Source organism: Pan paniscus, chromosome 1, assembly GCF_029289425.2.
Source record: "Pan paniscus chromosome 1, NHGRI_mPanPan1-v2.0_pri, whole genome shotgun sequence".
Classification (NCBI taxonomy): Eukaryota; Metazoa; Chordata; class Mammalia; order Primates; family Hominidae; genus Pan; species Pan paniscus.
In genome coordinates this window covers 106,341,980-106,361,671 of record NC_073249.2, presented here as the reverse complement: position 1 = coordinate 106,361,671, position 19,692 = coordinate 106,341,980, and the positions used below count along the sequence as shown (strand labels likewise).

Here is a 19,692-nt window from a genome sequence, read left to right as displayed (position 1 = left end):
ACTTGTTATATATTCTTTTACTATTGTTGTAAGTAGTAAAGAGATTACAACATGCATGCTTAATTTTTTATAGTCTAATAAACTGATTAATTGATCACGCTCTTGATAATGCTAGGCCCTTAGAACAGTTTATCCCATTTACCTCTTCACCTTTTGTATTATTGTCCTTCACCTTAATTTTACATATATTTTAAAACCACAAGGTGTAATTATTATTGTTTTGTGTAATTAATCATATTTACTCACATATTTACCTTTTCCATTGCTTTTTATTTCCTGAATTTCTGTGTTTCTCTCTGGGATTATTTTCCTTCTACCTGAGTAACTCCTTTAGTATTTATTTTAGTGCCAGTCTGCTGGTGATGAATTCCCTCAGTTTTTGCTTGTTTGAAAATATATTTTATCACTTTCACTTTTGAATGATTTTTTTTTTTTTTTTTTTTTTTTTTTTTTTTTTTTTTTTTACCAGGAATTGAATTCCAGGTTGCCAGTTATTTCCTTTCAGCACTTTTAGGATTCTATTGCTTTCTGATTTCCACATTTTATCTTGAGAAGTCTGCTGCTAGGGTGCCATGACAAGCCAAAGCTAATATGAGTCAAACTCAGTGGGGAGGCAGAAAACAAAGGTCTTGTAAGGCAATGGAGCTGTCTAAGAGGAGTGGAGATGGGAGCCTACGTAGCCCTGGGGGAAGCGAGATGGAGAGGGCAGCTGCTTGGTGACTTCCTGTTTTTCACAAGGTTTCTGTGAGCATTATCTGTATGTTTTTCAGTAAATTCCATCTTACTTTGGGCTTGTTTGAGTAAATTTCTTTACTTTTAAATCAACAAATTTAAAAACAAAAACAAAAACCTTTTACCGGAAAATTTGACACATAATAGGCACTCAATAAATGGTAGTTGCTGCTGCTATTGTTATTTGGAGCCTAAAACAGAATAAAGAACTGATCCTTAGGATTTTCTAGTCATACCAGTGGAATGAGCCACATGTTTTAGGGAGCTCACTTGACATAAAGCAAAGTTATTACTTTGAATAATGGTTGCCATATAGTTGCGAGTGGACACACTGATAGTTAAAGTAGCTGCAAATGCATTTGTCTTATTTTATTTGTGGTATTTTCCTTCTTTGTTACTTCTAGACCCTTGCTAAAGGAGAAAATCTAGAAAACTTAGAGAAATATATAGTGATTAAATAAATAGGTAATAGTTTATGAGTATTAAAGCTCTTCTGCTTTCAGTATTAAAATATTGGATTTTTGGAAATGTTCTTAAATTGACAGAGTAAAAGAGTAATTACATGATTTTAAGGTAAATGAAAAACTTAACTTTTTTTTTATCCTTTGTATAGGTTCTCCAAGGACATAAAACTTTCCTGAATGATGCTTATAACTGGGAGTTTTTGATCTGGGAAACAGCTTTACTACTTTTTTTATTGCGTCTGGCCTCACTGGGGTCTGAAACCAATAAGAAATACAGCAATGTTTCAATATTACTTACAGAACAGGTATTGATCAGTCCTGTCAATTGGGTTTAGTGGTTAGGGGTAGCATAATACGCTGTAAGGTTCCTGCAGAGGATTCAGGGTTTAATCACTGTCTAGCTGTCACTTTCTAGCTACAGGACCTCACAAGTCACTTTGCTGCTCTGTAGTTGCTTATCCCTAATAAAATGGATGTAATATCTCCTCCTGCTCTGTGAGAATTAAGATCTAATGGATTGAAAAGACTTTGTATACTATGGAGAGATTTTTATTGGTGGTAATGGAGCATGCTTTTAATCTCATATTCTATGTCAAGTATTAGATCTTTAGAGTACTTGGCATTTAGCATGTATAATAAGCTTCTTGAATTCTTCTGTATTAGACATAGAATACATTATTCAGTGTTTGGAAGATACTTGGTTTTCAGTATGTGAATAGACACTAAGATTGAGAAATATCTCTTGTAAATACAGAGTAGTATAAAGTTTTTTAAATTTTGTTTTTAATTTCAAGTTTTTCCATAAACTTTGAATAAAAACATTTATCATTCGTTTTTGTTTTTTTTTTTTGTCTTAGAATCATCATGGAGAATTTTTCCTACAAGGCAAAATATAAGGAATTAGTAAAGTAAAAGGAGCTATCTTCTTCCGTTCCATAAATGTTTAATGAGGATGTTAGATTATCTAGGGGGATAGTGAGATGAATAAGATAGAGGTTTTGAACTCAAGGTGCTTACGTGCTAATTATGTTATGTTGCAAGTAATATTAAAATTTTTCATTGTTTTGATATTTAAATTGCTTCATCATTAATTTTTCATCACTAAATAGTTTTTCTTTGCCAGAGGGAGACTGATCAGGAATGGGGGCTAGAGCACATGACATACGTTCTCTGTAGCAATAGCTATTGGAATTTCAAAATTTATTTTACTTGAAAACATGACCTTTGAAATATGCCAGATTTTATGCAGTATATATATTTTTTCCAAGAAATTTACCTTAATTTCTATTCCTTCCCTTAGATTAATTTATATCTTAAGATGGAAAAAAAGCCAAATAAGAAAGAACAGCTTACTCTAGTAAACAATGTATTAAAGCTGTCCACCAAGTTGTTGAAAGTAAGTCATAGGCTATGATACACTTTTACTATCATTTGAGTTAAATCAGTCTTTTCTCTAAGAAAACATTAAATGGCAGATGATACCTTGGGTTGGGAGGGGTCCTGGAAGTGGACTCTTCCACAGTGGCATCAGGGGTAGGGGTCACAGTGGTGGTTAGGACCAGAGCTGAGGTCACAGAGCTCCTGGAGGCAAGGTTAAGGACAAAGAGTGGCTCCCCATCACCAAGTTGGGCCATCTGGTCAAGGACATGAAGATCAAGTCCCTGGAGGAGATCTGCCTCTTCTCTGTGCATCAAGGACCAGGTTCAAGGCATTTGTCACCATTGAGGACTACAACGGCTATGTTGGTCTGGGTGTTAGTGCTCCAAGGAGGTAGCCAGCACCATCCATGGGGCTATAATCATGGTCAAGCTCTTTATCCTCCCTGTGTGAGGAGACTACTGGGGGAACAAGATTAGCAAGCCTCACACTCACACTACCTACCCTTGCAAGGTGACTGGCAGCCTGCATCTCTGTGCTGGTGGCCTCATCCCTGCCTCCAGAGGCATTGCTACTGTCTTGGCCCCTGTGCCCAGGAACCTGCTGCTGATGGTGGTTACCCACCACTGCTGCACTTTGACTGGGGACTGCGCTGCTACCCTGGCCAATTTTGCCAAGGGCACCTTTGATGCCATCTCCAAGACCTACAGCTATTTCACCCCCAACCTCTGGTAAGAGACATATTCACCAAGTCTCCCTATCAGGAATTTAGTGACCATGGCCTAAAGACCCATACCAGACTCTCCATGTAGAGGACCCAAGCTCTAGCTATGGCCACCATGTGGTGGTTTTATACCAGAAAAATAAAGTGAGTTAACCTGTTTTAAATACATTAATTAATGTTTTACTTCTCAGAACCCAGTAAGAGATAGATACTAGGCTGTGTAGATTCAAAATGCTGACGTGATGGTTTTGGGTTAATAACTACTGTGAAAAAATTTCCAATTTTGTTACCCAGGTTCTGATGATTGCTGATGTCTGTCATATTTTTATATGTGTGTGTGTGTGTGTGTGTGTGTATATATACATATATATATATACATAAAACTACAAATGACATATTGCTCAAATCCACCTAAAAAAATCTTAGTTAGTAGAAAAGTAGGTGAGAACACATTATGGATTTTTTGAAGGTAGCTCTTTGAATATTAAGGAAAGACAGCCTTAAGCATTCATCTATACCCAAGACAAAACACAGCAAGAAGTCACTGAGTAGCTATGAGAAAACATGTATCTCATTTCAATTCTTTGATGTTTTTTGTAGGAGCTGGACACACCATTTAGACTCTATGGACTGACAATGAATCCCTTAATCTACAATATCACAAGAGTAGTTATCCTTTCTGCTGTCTCAGGTGTTATAAGTGATCTTCTAGGATTTAATATAAGAGTAAGTATCACCACCACTCTGTAGCATCCTAGTCTTAAAAATTACTATGTACAGAAATCTGTGTTCTTCACACGTGTGTGTGTGTGTGTGTGTGTGTGTGTGTTTCTAGCATGCAAATAACTCTTGAGGTAAAGAAATAGGCATTTTGATTGGTGGTCCACAGGCTTTTCAGCTTCGGTTTTCTCATTTTACACAAATATAACAGACAGTGCTCTTGAATGGAACAAAAAAAATGAAGTTTGAATTTCATATCAGTTTAATAGCCTGAGCTGGGTAATGGTCTTACTCTGATCCTGGGGAATGTACAGATGTAGAATGAATGAAAACCAGTACATGAACTGCATTGTATTATTTTTGATCCTGGAAGTTTTAAATGTTTTTTCTCTATGATGTTCTATGGTTGCTATTGCCAGACTTGATACATTTTCTTCTTTTATAAAGGATTCTTAGTTTATAGTCATCTAAGTGTACCTATAAATCCCACCTGGTTTTCCTAGAACTAACTTATTTTGGTGATTTTGTTCTCTTAGCTGTGGAAAATTAAATCATAAGCTGAGTTAAATGCCTGGAGTCTCCCCTGGCTGGTGTCAAAACTTACCTATCAAGGAAAGTGATGACTGCAGAAACCAGTGAGATACCCACCTGCTTGTTCACATGCACAGGTGCTCTCAGCTCTGCCAAAGCGAATGAATGGTGTTTCCGGAGGAGCAAGTCCTTTTCCAACTGGGTGTGCATGCTAAAAACCTGTATTTTCATGCTTTTCAAACAACATGAATAGTCAGCTGACTAAAGACTGTGTGTGCTGTGGTAACACAAGGACAATTTTGTAAGTTTGCGCTTCAGTACTGTGACAGTTATGTTTACTGGACATAGTCTTTTGGGCAACTATGATAGATGCCCAAAGCATGAAGCAAATATCTTTTATTGGAAATATGCAAATTCAATACTTTTCCATTATAGTCTATAGAACTGGAGATTTCATTTCTCTATCAAAGAGAGATCAAGCGAACTATTTTAGGTTAAATCCGAATAAAAGAACTTTACTGGAGACTTTCAGTTTCTAGGTTTTCTTTGTTGTTGAAGGAAGAAAATTAACTTTTAAACTGTGAGTTTCTGTTAAACTGTGGAGAAATGTTTTGTTCGTTTACGATTTTGAGTTAATAACTGTATAGTTGTTGGCGAACGATGCATGCGTACAATATGCCATGTAATTCAGCATGAAAAATTTAAGTATATGCCTACTCATCCATTTCCATCATACAACATGGTTTCCACGTTCTATGTGGAAGCCATGGAAGCATTGTTTCCATATAGATCATCTGAGTTGTGGTTCCTAACACAGTGCTATGTGTCCTATCACAAGCATCATTGATAGTTTATCAGTTGTGCAACTTAATGTATTAAACCCTCCGTACATTTTCAGGTCCTCAGTGTCTATAATCGGCCATGCCATGCCTCTGATGATATAGGTTCTGTAATGCAGCATCCTGTTATACACATGCATATACATATGTTAATGAAAGCTCTGTCTACTTATAATTCTTGCTCATTAAGTTACCTGCTTTGAAGAATCTCTCTTTTTTTTTTTTTTTTTTTTTGAGGCAGAGTCTCACTCTGTTGCCCAGGCTAGAGTGCAGTGGCACCATCTTGGCTCACTGCAACCTCTGCCTCCTGGGTTCAAGTGATTCTCCTGCCTCAGCCTCTCGAGTAGCTGGGATTACAGGTGCCTGCCACCACACCTGGCTAATTTGCAAGAATCTCTTTGAGGCAAATTGAAAGCTTGAACATTTTAATGATAAGGTTTTGTGAAGTTTTAAATAAACATAATTTAGAAACTTGGTTATTACATGTAAAGCATGTATTCATTCAAAATCAGAGGATCAGTTACACATTTTCTAATAAGCAGGAATATTTGTGAGGTTTAGAGGTGGATCTCTGAAGAGTCCAGGGATTGAGGTCAGACCTTTCTGGGTTCAAATCTTTGGCCCTGCCGCATATTAGCTCTTTGTATATCAATTTTCTCACTTGTTAACCCATTTATGGGGATAATAACTACAAGTGGGGATAATAACTACATAATAAGGTTGTTAAGATTAAATGAGGTTGTCATGTAAGGTACTTGCACATTGTAAAGTATTTAGTACTCAGCAAATCTACAATAAATGTGTTACTACTATTTAAAGTCCTTAAAAAAAATCTCACTGATAATTCCTAACTGTGAAGATAGAAACATGGAAAGCAAGGTTGCTGAACTAGAAGTTGATTACCAAAAATATGCAGCCTTTTATACATGAGTTATAATTTTTTAAATGGCAAAACTCCATTATAGTGATAAACCTTTAGAAGGCAGTGTTCTGTAGAAGCACTTCAGCATCTCAACAGATGGTTCATAGAAACCATGTTTTTACTGTTTCCATAGGGAACAGTAGCAGTGATCTCAAATCCAAAATTGAGCTCACTGCAGATTTCAAATGAAAACTGATGCCTTCATCTTTTTCTTCTACAAAAATGCTGTTCTATTTTTATGTACAACTTTTACACAGTTAATTCTTAGTTTAAAAGCAGTGTTTAGAGTATATTAATTCAATTGTGTGGATTGCTTCAGTTGTGGTTTTGATGGTGTATATTGGTTTAAATTATTTTTCAGGTGGGTAAAATTATATGTAAGTATAGTTAATCATATCAGAAACTTAGGAATGATTCTTGACTCATTTTTCTTCCTCATACCTCACATCCAATCAATCACTGAGTCTTTGAATAATTATCTTCTAGATATCTTTCTCATCAGTCCACTCTTCTTCCTCCCCACTGCCACTGCTCTTATTTAAGTCAGCATCCTTTGTTTTTTGAGCAAGTTTCTGCTATCTCTGCTCTTATGTATGCTTGATTCCTCTTTCCCCCACACCTAACCCACTCATCTCAAAAATGTAATATGTCTTTTCTGAAATGTAAGTCTCATCATTTAGAATCCATCAGTGACTTACTAGCACTTTGAAGATAAAAATCCAAAATCCTTTTAGCAAGGTGTGTAGGCCTACCCTATTGAGAAAGATTTTAAATCTTTATGTTTGAAAGATACTTTTGCTGGGTATAAAATTCTAGGTGTAAAGATGTGGTTGTGCTGTTACCTCCTGGGTTGTTGCATTGTTTCTGACAAGAAGTCTACAGTCACTCTAATCTTTGCTCCTCTGTATGTTAAGTGTCTTTTTTCTTTCTTTTTTTTTTTTTAAACTCTGGCTACTTTTAAGATTTTTCTTTTTACCATTGAATTTGTGCAATTCAATTATAGTGTACATTGGTTTAGCTTTCTTCATGTGTTCTGTGCTTGGGGTTTGTTGAACTTACTGGATCTGTGGGTTTGTAATCATATTATTTTATATGTAGTTTTCTATTTTCACATACAGTTTGGAAAAATTTTTGCTATTCCTTAAAATAAATTTTCTACAATCTACTCTTCTTCCTTCTGGGACTCAAATTTACAGTATATTAGACTGCTTGAAGTTGTTCCTCAACTCATTGATGCTTTATATGTTTTTCCAACCTTTTCTTTGTTTTAATTTTGGATGGTTTCTTTTGCTGTGCCTTCAAGTTTGCTTTTTTTTGCACTAATTTGCTATTGATCCCATCCTATACATTTTTCATCTCTAGAAGTTTGATTTTGGTCTTTTTTATATCTTCCATGTCTATCTTTAACATGAGTATTCTTTTCTCTACCTCATTTAACATAATACATTTATAATAGGAATAGTATATAAAGATATTAAAACAGTTATTGGGGTCATTTCCCCCCCACATTTTGGGTCATTGTACTGCTGTTTTGCATGCCTGGTAATTTTTTATTGGCTATGAATTTTATGCTGTTGGTTTTTGTGTGTATTTGTGTATTCTTGGTAGTCTTTTAAATATTCTTGAGAGCTTTGTTTTGGAACACTGTAAAGTTATTGGAAACAGTCTGATTATTTCAAGGCTTGCTTTTAAGCTTTGCTAGGTGGGCAAGAGCAGCCTTTAGTTTTTCTCCATTTACTGAAGCAATATCCTTCTGAGTACTCTACCTGATGCTCTGTTCATTATGAGGTTTTTTCTTTGGCTGTAGTAGCATGAACTATTCCCAGACTTGTGTGAACTTTGGAATTTTTCTGCCTGCTTCTTGGAGGTTCTTAACCTGTTCTTGGGTATTCCCTCACATGCTTGTGCTGATCAATATTCAGCCAAAGACTTGAAAGGAGCCCTCTGCATGTCTCTGGAGCCCCTCCCTTTCTGTGTAGCTGCATTCTCTCTGGTACTCCTACCTAAAATTCTAGACCCCAGGCCTTCCCCAAATTCTCAATTCTGTCTCCTCAACTCAGCAAGACTGCTTGGTTCTTTTTGGGTTCTCCCTTCTTGCACCACAGCCTAGAAACTGCCTCCTTGTAAAACTGCCTGTATGCAATAATCTTGGAGCAATCATGGGACTCACCTTGTTTAATTCTACTGTCCTGTGCTGCCTGGTGTCTAATATCTAAAATCCATTTTTTTCATATTTTTAAAATTGTTTTTCAGTTGTTTGTAAGTTGAAGAGTAAAACAACTCTTCCTTACCTTAGTAAATGAGTTTCTCCAATTGCTCAGGCCGAAAGCTCCATATCTAATCTACTACCATGTCATGCCAGTTCTACATTTCCACAGCTACTAGGTTAAACCTCCTTCACTCTCACTTGGACTACTGTGTGACCCACTGGTCTGTTTCCATTCTTGTCTCCTACAGTTGGTTTTTCATAGCCACATGAATGAGCCTCAAAATTTGGAAACTAACATTGTTCCTACTTAAACCTTTCCTAGCTTTCTCTTTGGTGGCTTCCAAGGCCCTTCATTATCATGTTTACCTTGCCTTCCAGCTTCACCTCCTTTACTTTACAGCCTCACTCCTTTACCTCACCACCACACTGACCTCCCTCTGCTCTTCTATTATTCCAAGTTCTTTCTCATATCAGGCTTGTGCAAGCTTGTTTCATCTGCCTGGAATATATTTTCTTAGGTTCATCTCTGGCTGGCTGCTGCTTATCTCTCAGCTGTCAGCTGTCAGTTCCTTAGAGGGCCTTCTCTGATGACCCTAGTTAAAGTAGTTACCCATTTTATCCATTATCAGTTATATCGCCTTATTGATTTCCTTCATGGCACTTACCACAATTTTATCGTGTTTATTTTTTGACTGTCTGTCATTTCCTTTCCCGCTAGAGTGTAAGTCCCTTGAAGGCAGAGACTTCTTCTTGTCTCCAGAACATATAATAGGTGTTCAATAAAAATGTGTTGAATGAAGAATAGACCTCAAGTAATTTACCATTTGTGTAGTTTTTTTTTCTGTTAGGATAGAAGGGTCATACATTTGATTCTTGAGCAATGCAGGGGTTAGGGGCACCATCCTCCTTTCCTGTAAAAAATTCATGTGTAACTTTGATGCCCCCAAAACTTAATAGCTTACAGTTGACTGGGAGTCTTGCCAGTAACACAAACAATCAACACATTTTGTATGTTATTTGTATTATATACTGTATTCTTAAAGTGAGCTAGACAAAAGACAAATGTTATAAAGAAAATCCTAAGAAAGAGAAAGCATATTTTCCATTCATTAAGTAGAAGTGGATCATCATAAAAGTCTTCCTCTTTGTCATCTTCACATTGAGTAGACTGAGGAGGAAGAGGAGCGGTTGGTCTTGCTGACTCAGGGGTGGCAAAGGTGGAAGGGGAAGCACAAGAGGCAGTCACACTTGGTCTAATTTTACAGAAATACATTGTAATTGGACTTTTTGCTTTTTTCATTTCTCTAAAAATGTTTCTATATGGTACCAATCGTTCTTCTACTGTTTGCTTTAGTTTCAGTGTCCATATCATAGAAGAGTCCATGTTGTAAAAGAAGTCAAAAGCAGCCTTGAATAATTGGAACCCTTCTGCCAGATTGTCTTACATCATCTTGTTCTTTGGCATTGCTTCTAAGTTTTCTTCCTCATCATCTTGCACTGATTTGGAAGCACTCGTCTCCATCAACAAGTCATCTGTTAATTCCTATGGTGTGGGGTTTATTAGCTCCTGAATTTCTCTTGAAACCCTTCACACCCCACTTTTTTTTTTGCCACATCCACAATCTCTTTCATGATTTCCTTGATTGACTCTTTTGTAAATCCTATGAAGTTATGCACAACATCTGCACAGGTTTCTCCAGCCAGAATTTATTGTTTTGGGCTTGTTGGCTTTCACAGCTTTTTCTGTAACAATGATGGCATTTTCAGTGGCATGGCATAATCATTCCTTCCAGACTTTCATAATGTTCTCTCTTGGGGTTCTCTTTCACAGTATTGACAGTCCTTTCCAGAGTACTGTGTGTAATGGATCTGAAAAGCCCTTATGACCCCCTTATTCCTGAATTAAAGATGTTGTGTTTGGGAGCACAGAGACCACTTCATCGCTTTGGTGTTGAATTTATGGGGTTTTAGGTGGCCAGGGGCATTGTCCAGTATCAAAAGAACTTTCAAAGGTAGTGTCTTACTAGCAAGGTACTTCCTGACTTTAGGGACAAAGCATTGACAGAACCAATCCAGAAAAAGGGTTCTCATTGTCTAGGACTTCTTGGTATACAACCAAAAGACTGTCAGCTGGTGTTTTTTTTTTCTTCTTCTTCTTCTTCTTCAAGGCTTGGGGGTTAGCAGGTTTACAGATATGTGTAGTCCTGATCGTAAACACAACTGCATTTGCACAGTGTTAGCTTATCCTTTCCTGCCTAAATCATGGTGCTTGCTTCTCTTTCTAATAAATTTCCTTTGTGGCATTATTTCCCAGAATAGGCACTTTCTTCTGCATTAAAAACCTGTTAAGGCAGATATCTTTTCTTCTCAGTTATCTTCTGAATGGCATCTGTGAACTCGTCTGCTGCTTCTTCATCAGCAAATCTACTTTCCTTTTGCTTTGTCATATACCTTTGCTTTTTCTTGAATCACATTGGAATCTATGGATATGCCTTAGAGCACTCCCATACTCACATGAAGCTGCATTTTAAATGCAAGTTAAAAGCTATTTCACAAAAAGTGCAAGGTTTTCATGCCTGGTGGCATAACTGCAGCAAAAGCTTCATGAGTTTTTCTTTTCTTCCCTCCCTCCCTCCCTCCCTTCCTTCTTTCTTCTTTCCTTCTTTCTTTTACAATGGTCCTTATACTGGACTCATTTATCTTGAAATGGTGGGCAACCACAGACCCCAATCTATGGTATCAAGCAACTCAACTTTTTCTTGTAATGTCATGACTCTTCTGTGCTTCTTGGGAGCACTTCTATGACTGGTGGTGCTTCATATGGGTCCTGCAGTTTTTATGTCCTCAAGGTTTACAGTATTGCACTAACCATGAAAAATATGCAAGAACCGCAAGGGATCACTTTTTACTGTGATCCACGGTTTATGGAGAGATGAACTGCTCACACAGAGATGATTAGCATCACATGGTGTTTTAAACAGATCTTTTGACACTTGAGTTCACCACAATAGCAACAGGAGGTAACTACAAAATAATTATAGTAGCTCAGTATGTACTACAGTTAATTTTATGCAGTTATGATTTAATACTGTATCTTTGTTTACATTTCTCTCAACTGTGAATGGTGCCATGTACAGTTTGTGTTTGTATGTTTTTATAAATTTTAACTTTTTATAATAGATTTGTGTGTATTTTATAGTAAATGATAAAATAGGCTAGTATCTACATAACTTTTTAATTTTTCTATATTTCTAGGCTACATGGTTTGTTTTTTCAAATTGCCACAAATCTCAAAAAAATTTTCCAATATACTTACAGAAAAAGACCTGTATATAAGTGGACCCACACCATTCAAACCCATGTTGTTCAAGGATCAACTGTAATTTCATGGTTCTCCCACCTTCAGTGCCTCATTTATCCCTGTATAATAATTTCTAGGAACTTGGGCTTTTGTTTTGATTTCAAAAAAGGAATGAGATTTTGGTGATAATTACTTGTTACTGAGAAATTAAACCAAGATGTAAAAACAATTAGGTTAGGCCATTCATACATTTAGTTGGAATAGTAATAACCATAGAAGGGTAAGAAAAATACCTGTTGACTTAATTTTATAATCTGCAGTTATATTGGGAAAAATTATCTCTCCTAAAGTTGCTATGGGTGTATAATATACCACAGGGGTCCCCAGCCACCCACACCCACGCTGAACAGCAGGAGGTGAGCTGCAGGTGAGAGTGAAGCTTCATCTGTATTTACAGCTGCTCACACTGCTTGCATTACTGCCTGAGCTCCACCTCTGTCAGGTCACCTCTGTCAGGTCAGCAGCAGCATTGGATTCTTAGAGGAGCGTGAACCCTGTTGTGGACTGTGCATGCGAGGATCTAGGTCTTGTGCTCCTTATGAGAATCTAATGCCTGATGATCTGTCACTGTCTCCCGTCACTTCCAGATGGGACGTCTAGTTGCAAGAAAACAAGCTCAGGGCTCCCACTGATTCTACATTATGGTGAGTTGTATAATTATTTCATTATATATTACAATGAAATGATAATAAAGTGCACAGTAAATGTAATGCACTTGAATCATCCTGAAACCACCCCCTCCCTGCATCCCTTCTCCCTGCCCCCAGGTCCGTGGAAAAATTGCCTTCCATGAAATCAGTCTCTGGTGCCAAAAAGGTTGGGGACTGCTGATCTACAGACTTTCTAAATATGTACAATATGGCCCATGTATACTATAAACACTTTGAGAAGTTGAATAACCAAATACTTGCCTCATTGGAGTATGGTTCTGACTTTCAGAGACAGGTAGAAAAATTCTAAATACCAGGATGTCTCACAAAGTATAGTTTGTTTTTATTTTAGGTTCATTTTATTTAGAGGCAAGTGGACCTATGCAGTTTAAAAATAATCTTTCAAATTAATGAAATTTATGTGTGAAAACTTTTAGATCTACACACTCATAATAGGCTAGATGAGTCTCTCTTCCAAATACAGTGTGTCACTTGGGAGTTAATTCATTAAACCTAATCTATTCATGTACTGGCTAGTTTAGTAATCCTTTGCTCCCTGCTGTTATTGGGGCCCATGTTGAATAGTGAAGTGTGAGTTTCACAAATGTGCAATAATTCTATACCTTTCCTGCAGCATATCCTGAGCCTATAAGGTATAATAGGGTATTACTCTAGTTAATAAATGGTTGTCTTTTATTTTTCTATTTTTTTTTTTTAATTTTTTTGAGATGGAGTCTCGCTCTGTCACCCAAGCTGGAGTGCAGTGGTGCGATCTTGGCTCATTGCAGCTTCTGCCTCCCAGGTTCAAGTAATTCTCCTGCCTCAGCCTCTTGAGTAGCTGGGACTACAGGCGCGTGCAACCACGCCTGGCTAATTTTTTGTATTTTCAGTAGATACGGGATTTCACTGTGTTAGCCAGGATGGTCTCGATCTCCTGACCTCGTGATCCACCTGCCTCGGCCTCCCAAAGTGTTGGGAATACACGCGTGAGCCACTGTGCCCAGCCGATTATCTTTTATTAAGGACAAAATATGTCTCTTGATTTGTGTATTTGCTAATAGTTAGGCTTGACTTGAATGCAGTATTGCAAAATACCCACAGGATTATTTGTCAAGATATAGGTTCAGGCTAAATTAAAGCTCTTGGCTATGTTTTCCTATTTTAATGTATAAATAAGAAAGATTCAGAGTTTTCTATTAAATAGAATTTTTTTTTTTTTTTTTTTTTTTTTTTTTTTTTGAGACAGAGTCTTGCTCTGTCGCCAGGCTGGAGTGCAGTGGCATGATCTCAGCTCCCTGCAACCTCCGCCTCCTAGGTTCAAGCGATTCCCCTGCCTCAGCCTCCCAAGTAGCTGAGATTATAGGCATGCGCCACCACACCCAGCTATTTTTTTGTATTTTAGTAGAAACGGGTTTCACCATGTTGGCTAAGATGGTCTTGATCTCCTGACCTCCTGATCCATCTGCCTCGGCCTCCCAAAGTGCTGGAATTACAGGCGTGAGTCACCGCGCCCAGCCAGAATTCTAACTCCTTATAAGCCTTCATACTTCCTTATTATACTACTTTAAAAAAAAATTTTTTTTTTTTGGCTGGGCACAGTGACTCACACCTGTAACCCCTGCACTTTGGGAAGCTGAGGTGGGCAGATCACCTGAGATCAGGGGTTTGAGACCAGCCTGGCCAACATGGTGAAACCCCATCTCTACCAAGAAGTACAAAAATTAGCTGGGTGTGGTAGTGTGCGCCTGTAGTCCTAGCTACTGGGGAGGCTGAGGTGGGAGAACTGCTTGAACCCAGGAGGCAGAGGTTGCAGTGAGCCAAGATCGTGTCACCGCACTCCAGCCTGGGTGGCAGAGTGAGACCCCATCTCAAGGGGAAAAAAAAAAAAGATTTATTTTTGAGATGGGGTCTCACTGTGTCATCCAGGCTGGACTCAAACTCCTGGGCACAAGTGATCCTCCCAGCTCAGCCTCCTGAGTAGTTTGGACTACAGGTGTCTACTACCATGCCTGGCTTTATAATTCTTAAGGCTACTTGCCTAGCAATGTTGAAAAAATATCCAACTTAGTTGATATATTAAGTTAATTCAGCTAGCTAAAAGCAAAGATTATAGATTCCATGTAATAATGACATGCTTTAAACAAGTCATATTCCCGATAAACTCTAATAGAACCAGAAAAGAGCCACCTGAATAAATAAATGTTATTGTTTCAAAAGCACAAATAGTTTTTAGGCCTTGGAGCATGCCATGATGATGTAAAAACTTGCTCTGATGTATTCCTCATACCAGACTGAAATGTCACATTTTGTAACAAGTTTATTTATATCAATGTTCCTTAGCTCCACTGTGGACTAAGCTTCAACTTAAATACAGCTTTCTGGAAGTCATTAGTGAGACTGTTTTATACAGTTTAATCTGAATACTCCTTGCCTTATAAATCCTTACTCTTTGAATGGTGGACATATTAAACATAAAATAATTCTTTGTCTACATGTTTAAAAGCATTTGGTTTTACTTCTACATGATTACATTTATTTCTCTTTTAAATCTTGCTATTAAAAAGGGAAGTAACAAGGTATTCTCATGTAGAATAAAAAGCCAAGTGCCTTTCTGGATCCAAGACTTCTGAAATAAGAGTTGTCCCTGTTCAAAAGCTGCCTGGTCCAAGACTGATGTAACTAAAGACAATATCATAGGATCTTAGCCTTCTAATCTCACTAGGGAGACAATGTAATAATATCTCAAAGCTTTTCTCCCTGTTGTGACCAGTAAGAAAATATGTTCACTAAAACAACAAAACGATCTTACTGCGTGTTTGTTTCTGCAGCCTCTGCTATGGCACATCTTCACTGTGGGGTCTGGGAACTAACTAGAAGTTTGGGTATACTTTTTTTTTTTTTTTTTTTTTTTGAGATGGAGTCTCATCATCTGTCAGCCAGACTGGAGTGCAGTGGTGTGATCTCACCTCACTGCAACCTCCGCCTCCCGGGTTCAAGCGATTCTCCTGCCTCAGCCTCCTGAGTAGCTGGGATTACAGGCACCCGCCGCCATGCCTGGCTAATTTTTGTATTTTTAGTAGAGACAGACAGGGTTTCACCATGTTGGCCAGGCTGGTCTCGAACTTCTGACCTCAAATGATCTGCCTGCATTGGCCTCCCAAAGTGTTGGGATTACAGGCATGAGCCACTGTGCCCGACTGTGGGTTTATTTTTAGTATGAGTTCTTGCAATGGTAAGTGGGAATTTATATTTCACCTTAAGAGTATAAAATTAACCATGGTCTTGAAGTAGGTTTCAGGCACTTTTCATACCGAGTTAAGTCAAAACATTCTAAAAGTAAGTATAAAACTAAATAAATGATCTTTAAAGATAATGTGAATCATTAGTCTGATGAAATGGGATTTTGTGACCTTGCAGTAACTGGACTTATATTACTATATCCATTATAAATGTCTAGTAGCTGAATTTCCAATGAGAAACTCCTCTTCTCTCCCCAACAGTGTTAAGAAAGGATTTTCAGTAGCAAATTATTTATCCAAAGCTATTTTCTTTACAATGAAAGATGAAAAATGGTTATAATGATATTCAACTCTAAAGAATTTCAAACTCTATTTATAAATAAAAGTATAGCTATAGAAGTAAAATCATTATTATAAGACTCTTCCTGATTTTAGGACTTTGAAAGTTTGTTACTTGGAGGGACAAAATCTATTTGAGGACTCAGACTATGATGGGACCTAGCTCCACCATTAGAAAGCAACATTAAACCAATGTGACAGTAAAAGAAATGCAGGCCATAAACTGTTTTTTTTAAATATCTATATAAAAAATAATGAGCAATTTACAGATCTTTCTCTAATCAGAACCTCAAGTGTATATATAAAGGTACTGTACAATATATAAACATTTACAACCAGTACATCCACATTTTGCTCAGCATTCCAAGGCCACATTGCTAAGTCAGTATATAATCAGTACAGAGTTTACTTAGGAAGAACCACATAGGACAACATATGACATCAAAGTTATGTCACAGTTAGTTAACAAAAATAGGATTCGTTATCACTAATTGTGGACTACAGGGAAAATAATAAATAATTTCTGTGGTACTAAATTCTTAGTATTTATCAAGCCTCCTAATTTTGCTCTATTTGAATAGTTACAATAGGTGGGTAAATATAGTTCTGGATGAAAAGGGGATTTCAAAAATCTCACTCTGGGAAGCATGTCTTATCTACAGGGGCTAATTGAGTTGTTGGGTTAAAGAGTTTCACAGTCAGACTCCCAGAGGGAGGGACCTGGATGTGCTTCACAACAAGATGAACCCAGGTGACAGAACAAGTGTGTTCACACACTCCATAAAATAGTTTTATTCTCAGAAGGTGCCTTTATTTATATAGATGCTACTGAATGCTGCTTCAGGGAACTGAAAAACCTGGATCTATTTTATGGAAGTTGTTAACAGTCTCCAACTTCTAAGAAACATCTTTAACTAGACTTTTAAAAAGAATTCTGAAAATGTGTACAAGCTAAGCAGATGTTTAGTCTCCCTTTCTTGTTTTTAAATAAGAAAGTTAGTTAATGTAGCTAAAAGTTAAATAAGATCCAGTAAGTACTGTCTACACATTTGTCCTCATTTGCTGGGCATACCCTACACAGGTTGTTTTTAAACACCCAAGCTTGTGCACCTGCTACCAGAAGAGTTGGTACTTGGACTGTGAAACTGGTTTCATGATTAAGTCCCTCACATAATCTATATAATACGTTTACTTTTCAAATATGTATTATGTATTAAAGACTAATGACTTTAGTAGTAGGTACAGCCAAAATATCCAGAAATAGTTGGTGGTTTTTCTTCAAAGAGCAATAAACACTATTTCCACATGCTTCTTTATGGTTTCATAATTAAATAACTGAAATAAAAAGGGTGACCTGAGATGCTGTAAGTATACATCGAGGTTGGATAACACAGCAGATGAACTCTATTGCTTAAAGTACTTTCTTATTTCGAACATTCAATTGTAAGTAATATCTTTAACAGTTATTTGAAACAACTTATCCAGCCAAATTAAAATAAAAAGCCATAAGAAAGCATCAATATTGGACTACATTTTTTTTTTCCTTAAAGTAGTGATGTTTGGGGGTTTTATTTTTAAAGTGGGACATCATCAGTAGCTGTTAGAAGAGACAACGGCCATCTTTAACGATGAGTTAACAGTCTCTTCTTCTGCAAGGACTCACATATTTCTCTCTGTAAACATGCAACATGCTATTGAGATCATCAACTTCCAAGCCAAACCTAACTTTTTCATTACTGTGGAAACAGCTGAACGAAAAGGATAAAAACAGACATGATACAGTAGATAACTTGGCACAAATACAAAGTGAGTTGTGACCACATTGTTAATATCAACATATGTCATTTGTTCAGACACTCATGAAGACGAGCTGGGCAGCCTGAGCAGGGCGGGTCAGATGAGCGTGTGGATGCAGCTCCTTCCTGAGAGCGAGGGAGGGCAGCCGGCCAGGGGGACAGTTGGTTCTTAGCAATCCTAAAGGCCCTTCATGCAGCCTAGGTAACTTGAGGCTCACATTAACATGTACTTATCTGTTTCAGAATATCTGAAAAAAAAAAGGCTTTTTCTGGAAAAATGCTGCTGTAAGAAAAGATTACAACTTTTTGTTTTATACTAAAGGTTACTGCCGTTTCTCAGCCATACCAATAGTGCCTGTGACTTTATTTCCACTTGGAACCTTCCAGGGCCCTGGAGTTATCGGTGTTTTCTTAACTGGAGAACTGCTTTCCGGTTTGAACCTTCCAGTCTCTTTGTTTTTGTCAGCTGCCTCTAGTTCTTTCCCTTTGTGATCTTCTGTTTTGTTTGAAACTACCTTCTCTTCAGGTTCTTGCTTCAGCCTCTTTTCTGATAGCTGGACATTTTCTCCTATTTTATCGTTACTAGAACTTGTTTCTCCTGTGGTTACTTTCTTTCCTTTTTCATTTTCAGATACTTCTTTACTTGTAGTCTTATTAGTCATTTTGGATGGAAGAGATTTCTCAACCATTCTTTTGCTTTTTTTCTCTGGAGACCTTGTTCTGCTTTTTTCCAACTGATTCTGCTTTGCATCTTTCCTGATGACGTCTGATTTTTCCTTCCCATCTGGGATCTGCTCAGCATTACTGCCCGTATAGCCTGCTATTCTTCGACTCTTACCCTCTAATAATTTGGCCTCAGCATTTGATGGAGCTTTGCTTCCTTCAATTTTTTGCTGCTTTTTTGGGCTGGCCGACCGACCTCTGCTTTTTCTGCACTGATCTTGTCCAGAACCTGCCCTGGTGCTGACCTGACAACTTTTATTTTCCCCTTTGCTGGGGCTGAGGGATCGATCTCTGGGTCTTCTTTTGGGGTTATTTTTTAGAGGACTAGGAATCTTATCCAAATGTTCCTCTGAATGTTGACTGGCTGGCTTTTTGGGACTAACCGATCTACCTCTTCGTGTAACACCATTTTCTACTTTTAATAGATTTTTCTTGTTACTGTGCCCATGACTGCTGGGTGGATCCCTCTTACTCACATTTTTCTGGAGAAGAGACTGATGCTTTATCTCAGGCTGATTTTCATTTAAAGTGCTTTTCTCTTCAGGCACAATGTCCTTTAATTCTTCTGCCTTTTCACATATCTGAACTCTCAAAGATTCTTCAATTACTGGCACGTGAGACTCTTCAAATATGGAAGCAAAATGTGAAGATGGGGGTAATGGTGACTGTTCATCATAAATCACATTTGAAGACGAAGGATTATTAATATCCCAATCACCTAAAAAAGTGATTTGAATGGAACATTATTAAATTTTAGAATTACAAATAGGAACAATACGTTTTGAACTTTGACAGCCATTTGAATTGTCGTAACTGCTTAAAAAGCCTATGAGTATTTTATACAGTTTGTATATGTTTACAACATATCTCTCTATAAAGGCAGATGTGTACAGACATCTGTTCATACATGAAGGATGGGTTGTTTATATACATAAAATAATATTCATTTTTTCCAATTACATATAATTAGTGAGATAATATATGATCTGTAAATTCTCTATTAGTAAAGCCCAATTAGAACTTACAAGTTATAAAGCTGAACCAAATTACGTGGCCCAAGAAGCTC

General features: G+C 37.3%; 2 protein-coding genes across 13 annotated transcripts in view; one reads left to right on the top strand and one right to left on the bottom strand.

Annotated features, from left to right (window-relative positions):
• PHTF1 (putative homeodomain transcription factor 1) overlaps positions 1-5,858 on the top strand; it is a 62,931-nt gene extending 57,073 nt beyond the window's left edge. For 8 of the 11 annotated variants that reach the window (XM_024925987.4, XM_034930320.3, XM_055114125.2 and 5 more), the window contains 4 exons: positions 1,346-1,501; positions 2,497-2,592; positions 3,898-4,023; positions 4,554-5,858. In XM_024925987.4, the coding sequence (XP_024781755.4) occupies positions 1,346-1,501; positions 2,497-2,592; positions 3,898-4,023; positions 4,554-4,574 (399 nt within the window). In that variant the 3' untranslated portion in view covers positions 4,575-5,858. Of the gene's footprint in view, positions 1-469; positions 739-1,345; positions 1,502-2,053; positions 2,273-2,496; positions 2,593-3,897; positions 4,024-4,553 lie in introns of those variants that run through there. The other 3 variants (XM_055114126.2, XM_063606213.1, XR_004664616.3) reach the window with 2 other exon arrangements.
• Positions 5,859-16,331: 10,473 nt separating this feature from the next.
• MAGI3 (membrane associated guanylate kinase, WW and PDZ domain containing 3) overlaps positions 16,332-19,692 on the bottom strand; it is a 285,866-nt gene continuing 282,505 nt past the window's right edge. Inside the window, exon 21 of one of the 2 annotated variants that reach the window (XM_055114114.3) lies at positions 16,332-19,344. In XM_055114114.3, the coding sequence (XP_054970089.2) occupies positions 18,227-19,344 (1,118 nt within the window). In that variant the 3' untranslated portion in view covers positions 16,332-18,226. The remainder of the gene's footprint in view (positions 19,345-19,692) is intronic. The other variant, XM_055114117.2, reaches the window with a different exon arrangement.